The 8,514-nt window shown below is 39.1% G+C and overlaps 2 protein-coding genes across 2 annotated transcripts in view; one reads left to right on the forward strand and one right to left on the reverse strand.

Moving 5' to 3' along the window:
- Window positions 1–8,514, forward strand: part of LOC136836368 (uncharacterized) — a 269,452-nt gene that overhangs the window by 130,425 nt on the left and 130,513 nt on the right. The gene's annotated exons all lie outside the window — the stretch shown is intronic.
- The window catches only part of LOC136836335 (fibrinogen-like protein 1), a 13,170-nt gene continuing 7,133 nt past the window's right edge, over window positions 2,478–8,514 (reverse strand). Inside the window, exons 5-7 of the mRNA XM_067100510.1 lie at window positions 6,711–6,891; window positions 5,466–5,696; window positions 2,478–2,721 (exon numbers count right to left, since the gene is read on the reverse strand). Of these exons, the coding sequence (XP_066956611.1) occupies window positions 2,528–2,721; window positions 5,466–5,696; window positions 6,711–6,891 (606 nt within the window). The 3' untranslated portion in view covers window positions 2,478–2,527. The remainder of the gene's footprint in view (window positions 2,722–5,465; window positions 5,697–6,710; window positions 6,892–8,514) is intronic.

The raw sequence follows: 8,514 nt of genomic DNA on the forward strand, positions 1-8,514 counted from the left end.
GTGAACGTATTGTGCTATAATGCAGGCTCATGGTTAATGGACATTTTTCATTGTTATTATTCGAAATTTTTTATATTAAACAGAAAAGCTATGTTTTTGTTCAAAATTAGAGGTTGGCAAAAGTTGAGGTTTCGAGTTGCACACTTCTGGTCTCTCCCAAGTGCGAAATGATGTAATGATAATTCCCACAGTCTTCTCTCACTTCTACCTTTTTCTCTTTTCCCATAGTGAGGGAAATTTGGCATCACCGTGTTGAATATTACATCCACCGAATACTACGTAAAAGCCAAAATCTCAAAATTTAACAGAGAATTGGACTGGGAACGGCATTATACGTTATGTGATTTCCCTTTTCCGTCAATTACTGTGAATAACGAAGCATCCTCCCTTACAAAGAGAAACATGCAAATAAATAATGGGGAGAACCGATATTACCTTGAAATAGATTAGACGCTTCGACCTCTCTACACCACCAGACATTATTATTATTAAATACTGTTATTATTATTATTATTACTATTATTATTATTATTATTGTAACCTGACTACTGAGATACACACCTAGATTCTGGAATTCTGCCCCGAACAAAATCTCCAGTTCCAGAAAAAGTTGGCTATGTTTAGACCAGTCTTGTTCTGTTATTCCAAGTGTTAATCAGTCTCTTCCCAAAGCTAGAAAGGTTGCTGGAGTCTGAGAGAGAGAGAGAGAGAGAGAGAGAGAGAGAGAGAGAGAGAGAGAGAGAGAGAGAGAGAGAGAGAGATTCAGCATATTTGGTGGAAGCTGATAATACCACTTAATGCGCCCCGAGAGAGAGAGAGAGAGAGAGAGATGATGATGATTTTGCTACCATTATCAGGTAAAATAACAAGAGCAGACATCTTGCAGTAGGTAATGTCTACCTTTTCATCAGTTCACTTTGATCACCTCCCACCCAGATGTCCACTTCTTGAATTAGACTTGGCCCAGTTTTCCCTTCTCATTCGAGAACAGATCCTTCGACAGAGACCTATGAATGTAGGAGTGTATATCAAAGGTCTCATCAAAATACTTGACAATAATAATGATAATAATAATAGTATAGTAATAATAATGAGTAAAGACAGAACTCGTCTTTGGACATTTGGACTGTTGACCAGTGATTTTCCAGGCCAGCGCAACATCCACTCGGTCATAGAGGGAACAAAATAAGTGGAACCAGTGTACTACTGCATATACTTCGGAATCATAGCGGGCCTCCTGAAGCCATGTCTGTGGTTTAACTGGTCCCCGCCATATTAGAAGTGAGTACAAATTTAATGGCCCTCCTCGAGATCAGCAAGGTGAAGTATGCGTTAGAAGCAGGTAACCTCGACTAGAAACAGATGATGAAGACAACCTTCGTCTTTGAAGAGCAGAGTAAATATGTTGTTGGCCTGGAAAATCACAGGTCAGTGGTTTAAATATCCAAAGAGGAGGTTTGTCTTGAACCACTGACCAGTGATTTACCAGGTCAGCACTATATCTACTCAGCTCCCGAATGATTTCTTTTTCCAAAGTTCAAAAAATATTTGGAATGCTTCGTCACTTTTCGTTATGACTTATTATTTCCCTACCATCAAAGAGTAAGGACTGTATATTTTTCCTACATTATTCCTTCTGTCTGTCTGTCAGTGTCTGTTACACCTACCTCGTCATCAGGAAAACTCCTGCACACGTAAGGTTTTTCAGTCTCACTTGGTGCGGAGGTAGACCATCATGCGTAGAAGTTCGGGAAGAGGGCTCGTCTCTCCGCCCCATCTGTCTGTCAGTGAGCACTCTCTCTTTTATGTGTTGTGTGAGGAATTGTTTTGAAGTGAAATTATGGCTCTGTTCTCTACATTCAGTACTCAACTTTAGCTTTCGCCTTATTTTTCCAACTGTAGGAGATAGCGTCTTCAGCTTTGACATGGACATTACACTAATGAAACCATTCTTCAGATGACTTCAAGGTTAGTGACATTGTGACCCTGACCATGACCTTGACTTTCATATACCAAATATAGTTGCCATCTGGGGCATTTGTGTTTCAAATGAAGATAATGCCAGAAGTATAGACCTCTTCAAGGGCAGTAATGGTGTCTTCTCCCCCTTCATCATTTTGAACTGTCTTAGAGAGGAGTGGTTACGGTGGGGCAGTAAAAGCCGTTTATTGCTTTGGAAATTCCCCCCAAATCAAAGAAACTTGGTATAAAATAGAGCAATCCCACATCCGCCTGGCATTTACCCTGTTACTTTGAGTAAGCCGAGGAAAGACAGAACAGTCATGGATCCAGTAGGTATTTGCATAACACCAGAGTGTTCATGATTAAGTAGGCAAAGCAGCAAGTGTTCTTGCTCAAGAATCCCCAGTAGACTACTATGTAATCGCAGTTTACAAAGTTCTTTATTTTGTTAGTGTTCTCTCAGGCACCCTTTACAGTCTTTTGAAACAAGTTTTGTTACGTACAGAATGACACTGTTTTTAAGGCTGTTGGTATAAAAATTGCCATGATTTATTACTGAAAGAAATCATCTGCCATTACAAATAGCTGGCTTCACTTTGAAGGTGATGCTTTGCAGCGTGGTACTGTCAGAGTGGAACGTATCGCAGGTTATCCCCTTCACGCTTTTCTGCTTGTACAGAAGTGGGTTCGTTGGACTCACGGTGTAACATTTGTAAAACCAGAAACCACTGTGGTATTCATCCGCGCAGTGACGACGTTCTGCGGTGGAAAAAGAAGAAGGGGGTCTCAAGACTAAAATCGGGAAATAAATTTTTATGACTTGGGAAAATAAGTTGTATTACTGGCTGAAGTTAAGATGTAATTTGTATGACCTTGGAAAAACTGAAGGTGTGAAAAAACGATAAAATCAGTATGGCTTGAGGTGTATGAATGAAGAAAAAATGGTGTATAAGAATAAAATGAAACAGAGAAAATATGAATTACTGAATAGCTATGTCGAGCATTACTGCTCACAGTGTGTGCCCAACTTTTACATCTCGGCTGCATCTCTTGCTTGCTTTTTCTAAATCACTGACCGTCACACTGAGTCTTTTGGCACTATCAAACGCACATACAGATATACAAACACACACACACATACACACACACACGCACTTCAGCAAGATTAAGAACTCCCATGGGCATTCCAGTCCATCCCAAGCTGGAGCCACCACCTTCAGTGGCAAGATAAATTCTCACCTTAAGCGGCGCACTGTAGGCATTACCTAAGATTCTTTGCAGTGTCCCTTCGGCCCCTAGCTGCAACCCCTTTCATTTCTTTTACTGTACCTTCGTTCATATTCTCTTTCTTCCATCTTACTATTCACCCTCTCCTAAAAATTGTTTTATAGTGCAACTGCAAGGTTTTCCTCCTGTTACACCTTTATGACGTTTTTACTGTCAATTTCCGTTTCATCGCTGAATGACCTCATAGGTGCCAGTGTTTGGCCTTTGGCCTACATTTTAACATCCCTTCCATTCTTAGGTAAATCCTACTCACTCTATGGCCCATCTTTGTGCACCTGCCCAAAAGAACTCGCAAAGCTTTCTTTGTCAGAGCTTGAAAAAAGATCCCTACGATACACAAATATCATTGAGTGGAAAATGTGAAGGTCCTGAACAGTGCAAAGACTGATTCCATTTACAACGTAAGCAGAAAAAGACTACATTAGATGGCATTTTTAAAAGAATGGATGACGGTCCAGTTCCAAATAAAATGTGGCATCAAGAAGGCCTCTTTTGGGCTAATTCGACTCTAGTCATACCTGTGGCAGTGGAAAACAAATAATTAAGATTAAAGTACCCAGAAGTGAAGAGCTCTGAGGCCCCAAAATACCAACCCTCGGCTCCGTAGTTGAACCACCCTGAGAACAAAATATTGTCAGCCGACGTTCTCTAAAATGTTGGCATTAATTCCGAACACTAATATCTGAATGACAGCAAACGATGGCAACAGTAATGGTAATGATAAAGCAAGGCAATGATGTAATATATATATATATATATATATATATATATATATATATATATATATATATATATGCAGAGAGAGAGAGAGCAAATAAAGTTGAATACAGTTGCTGATTGTCATAAACGAGATTAATCACAAAATTTTTAAAATTTGTTTACGATATTTGGCAATTTAATAAACGGCATGCTCGAAGTAGGGTACGGCAGAATTTAATGCCCTGCTTAGACTAGGCGTAATCCATTTGTATTCAGTTGATATGGAATCGGTCATTCTATATTTGTTAAGTTGGCAGGCAACGGCTTTAAGTGGACACACGCCTTCACCTCCCGTCTCAAAGCTCCTTTCCCTTTACCTTTCGCGTCAGGGCCACCAGCACAAATTTTGCCAGAAACCCTTCTGCCTCGGGAGACCGGACCTGGTGGAACTGTACCTACGTTTGCCCGCACTCGAATATTCGATGGCGTTGTGAACTTCCTGGAGTTTTAGTTTCATGTTTTTATGTTTCTGATACAGTAATTCGTATTTCATTAAAGGATATATACAGTACTGAGAGAGAGAGAGAGTTGGGGGGGGGGGGCGACTGAGATATGTTTACACTGGTAAACAAACGAATCGGGAAACAGCTGTTTTGTGATTTTGTTAGTTTACCTTTGTATGTCCATGTAGGGTCCCACGTGGACCCTACACACACACCGTCATCTCACCCTGCTCGCTGATCTCCTCGCAACAACATCTCCGCAAGCAAAACATACTGACACAAGAAATTCAGCATACGTCACGCATCTTTTATACATTTATCTCCATTCATATTACTGGCATGTTAAATGTACAGTATCTTTATTACCATACCCATTACAACGTCAGCATTTCAGCCATTTTTTTCCAAGTGTATTCATGCAGTGTATTTTGTTACAAATATGGGGGAAAAAAGGTGGATAATTGCCTTTGGCATCATGTTTTCAGTTCAAAGCATGATGGTTGTTGTTATTAGCGTACTGAGTGTTTACAGTTATGTGGTAGTGACAAGGTTAGGTGAGGAAGGGTATGGAGTTGCCCTTGGATACTTGCCAGTATTCGGAATTTGCCATTATCTGACGGACCCTTGTCTCTATTAATCCGGATAGTAGAAGGATTACTGTAATTCATTAAAAATAACAAGGAGAATTGTATTACGTTAGTAATGCATTGCACCTTTGTTTGAACTTCTCCAGTTCCAGTTACACAACATCCTCAGAGAGGCTGTTCCACAGTCCAGTGGTGTGAGGAATGAAGGGCCTCTGGAACAAGGGAAGTCCAGCAGTAAAGCACATTCACTGCATTCAAAGTTTCACGGCATCAGCTGTTTCTTTTACCAATAAAGAAAGCTCATGCGCTGCATGTCGACCTCCCCCTCCCATCTACACATACACTGCGCTGCTCGCCATTCCATCAATATACTGCCATTCTCCCTTTTCTCCGCAAGACTAAACCACCTCAAAGCCTATTAGCTCACCGATAATATCATTGTCTCTGTCGGGAGTGGAGAAGAGCATGTTATCATGGTTCTTGAGGGCATCCCCAGCTGTCCCGGAGACTGTCCCTAGTCGGAGTCGGTAATCGTGATCTCTGTCGGCGACGTGGAAGGAGCTGTACTGGGCGTACCGGGACTCCCCGTCCCAGTCGGTCATGTCCACCCGGAGCACTTGGGTTGCTCCGTTCGTGAGGGCGTGGAGCACATCGTTACCTGTCGATCAAGGGGCTCGATCACCAGTGGGGAAGCTTGGCTTGCTTATGATATGCTTATATCTGTTTATTTTTTAACCTTTTGTTTTGATTGATTTTTATACCTGTTATTATCTAAGCTTTCAAAATACGTTTCTTTCTTTTGGTTAGTTTATTTCTTTACCTATTATTAATTATGCTTTAATGTGTCTCTATTTGGGCTCTGCTTTTCTATCTTACTGAACCTGCTTCGAAATCGATGATCTCTCTTAATTTGTTCAACAATGCACGAGTAAAATGATAATAGTATGAATAATGATATTCTGGTACTGGGCATCACTGGACTTGAACTGAGTGTGTTATTGATTAAAACGGATTGAGATTTTGTTCGGTGATTGATTGTTATGGCAACTCGGTTCACCTCGAAATAAATACATTAATATATTTCTGGTTATAAATGAATATCCGCATTTATGTTTTTGGGTAAAAAACTGTATTTTGAAACACCACAGGTCGAGGTGGCACTTGTCACAGAAGCAACAGTTGGAGGACATTTGCTATTTCTGAATCACCTGATCATCAAATTTTGTAACAACTTAGACGATCTTATCGTTTGGTAAATAAATGCGAGACCACAGCCAATGCAGGACCACTCGTTCAACTGTTAATTGTTTAATATTTTATAAGAAGTTGTACAGCATTCCATCATAGTTTTAATAATGAAATATTTCGTCCTTTCCTGTGAAAACAATAAAATGAAGCAGGAAAGGAAAGGAGTGGGAGTTAATCCACAAAGCATCTTTGAAGACCTGATTATTGGAGCAAGCAGATGCAAGAAAACAATTCCAAACCTTAAATGAGAGTCTTTCAAGTTGTCTCTTAAGAATGAGAAATTTATAGGAACCAACAAAGACAAAAGGAAAGAGATAATTCAAAGTTGTTCATCATTAAAAACAGACAAATATTTCCAAAAAGACCTTGCCTATTGATGTTTTATTTAAAACAAAGAGTCTGTGGGAACTGAGAAAAGCCTCACCTATCCAGTACTCAGTGTCTGGACTGCCAAATCCGATTGCGTAATCGTGCCATCCTCGGGTGAAGTTCACCTGGGTACCGAGAGGTCTCCGAAGAAGGACAACGGTCCATCCGCCTTCGCCGACTTCTTTCTCGCCCATGTCACACCAGACGTCGACCCCAACAACTGCATTTTCCCACAACTGGAATAAAAAATTTATATATATATATATATATATATATATATATATATATATATATATATATATATATGTGTGTGTGTGTGTGTGTGTGTGTGTGTGTGTGTGTGTGTATAAATACGTAAATATGTATATATATACATACATACATATATATATATATATATATATATATATATATATATATATATAATATTGATATACTGTATTTACAATGTTTGATAATGCTTGACATGTAAACCATGATATCTATGTAACGCTCACGCACACACACACACACACACACACAAACACATGTATGTGTATATATATATATATGTGTGTTGAGATGAATAATATATATATATATGTGTGTGTGTGTGTGTGTGTATTATATATGCATATTATATATTGTGTATATCTCATATACTTCATATAAGAGGTAAAGTGTTTCTCAAAACGGTTCACATCACATGATGCCTCATCCTCAAGGGTGGAAAATTACAGGACTACGAATACTTGAAACTGTCACTTCTATACAACGGAAAACCTTTAAAAATTTTTTCAACATTTACAAATACAAAATTAAAACAAGAACTTGAGAGGAGCACCATGAAGGTAAGAGCTAAAAAGTGAATAAAAGACAGGAGAAAATGAACAGACGAAAGATACCTATAGCGAATGTGGTGAGTAAATAAACAGGAAATTATGCTATAAAAGTTGTGTCGACGACGATTGGGTGTTTAGTGTTGGTACACTGGTTTTTATAAAAAGCGACTCCAACACCATCAACTCGTCGTCCTTACGGGCAGATCCAATTATTTCTAAATCATTTCTGTCCAAAAAAGGTTCCGAACATTGGATAGTTCGGGATTTGATAATGTGCACCCGTCCTGAAACTGACACCTTGATGGGAGCAGATACGGAACTTGGGAAGCCTCCTCGTACATCCAACGTAAGTTCCCAGACTACATCTGGGACAGGTATATTTTTTTATAAATAATGTTGGCTGTCAAGGAAGGGCTCAGTCTGTCCTTCACTCTGAAAAAAGACCGTATATTTTTAGAGGATTTCGTGGGATCAACTTCCTATTTACAGCTGGCAATTCATGATGATTGAAATTCATACATTTCTTTTTAAAAAGTTTTGCCATGTAGGAAAGGGAACTTAGCATAAATACTTATTTTGGGATCGGTATGTATGGGAATAGGTTTCTTCCTTTTTGAGGTTAGGAGCTTAAGTACTCTATGGAAATAATGGGATGGAAAACAATTGCTGCAGAAAAAATTAGCCAAGAACGATACTTCTTTATGAAAGGCTGACCAGCTGGAAGTCAGAGAATGCGCCCTGTGGAGGAGGGTAGAGAGAGAATTCAACTTAAAATTGAAATTACACGAGCTTTAAAAATTGGTGCCCAACCCTGTAAAAGTATTTTCCCTACGAATGATGGTTTGAAACTCATTATCTCCCCTAGTGGTACTTAAATCTAGATATGGTAGAGTTACGATTTTCTTTCCTAATGTAAACTTAATATTGAGATACTGGACTTTATTGAATTCTAAACAGGAATCAGCATTAAAATCGCGTTTAAACAAACCAAAGGTGTCGTCCATATATCTTTGATAAAGTAAAGGGTGGAAACTAAGG

Source organism: Macrobrachium rosenbergii, chromosome 56 (genome assembly GCF_040412425.1).
Source record: "Macrobrachium rosenbergii isolate ZJJX-2024 chromosome 56, ASM4041242v1, whole genome shotgun sequence".
NCBI lineage: Eukaryota > Metazoa > Arthropoda > Malacostraca > Decapoda > Palaemonidae > Macrobrachium > Macrobrachium rosenbergii.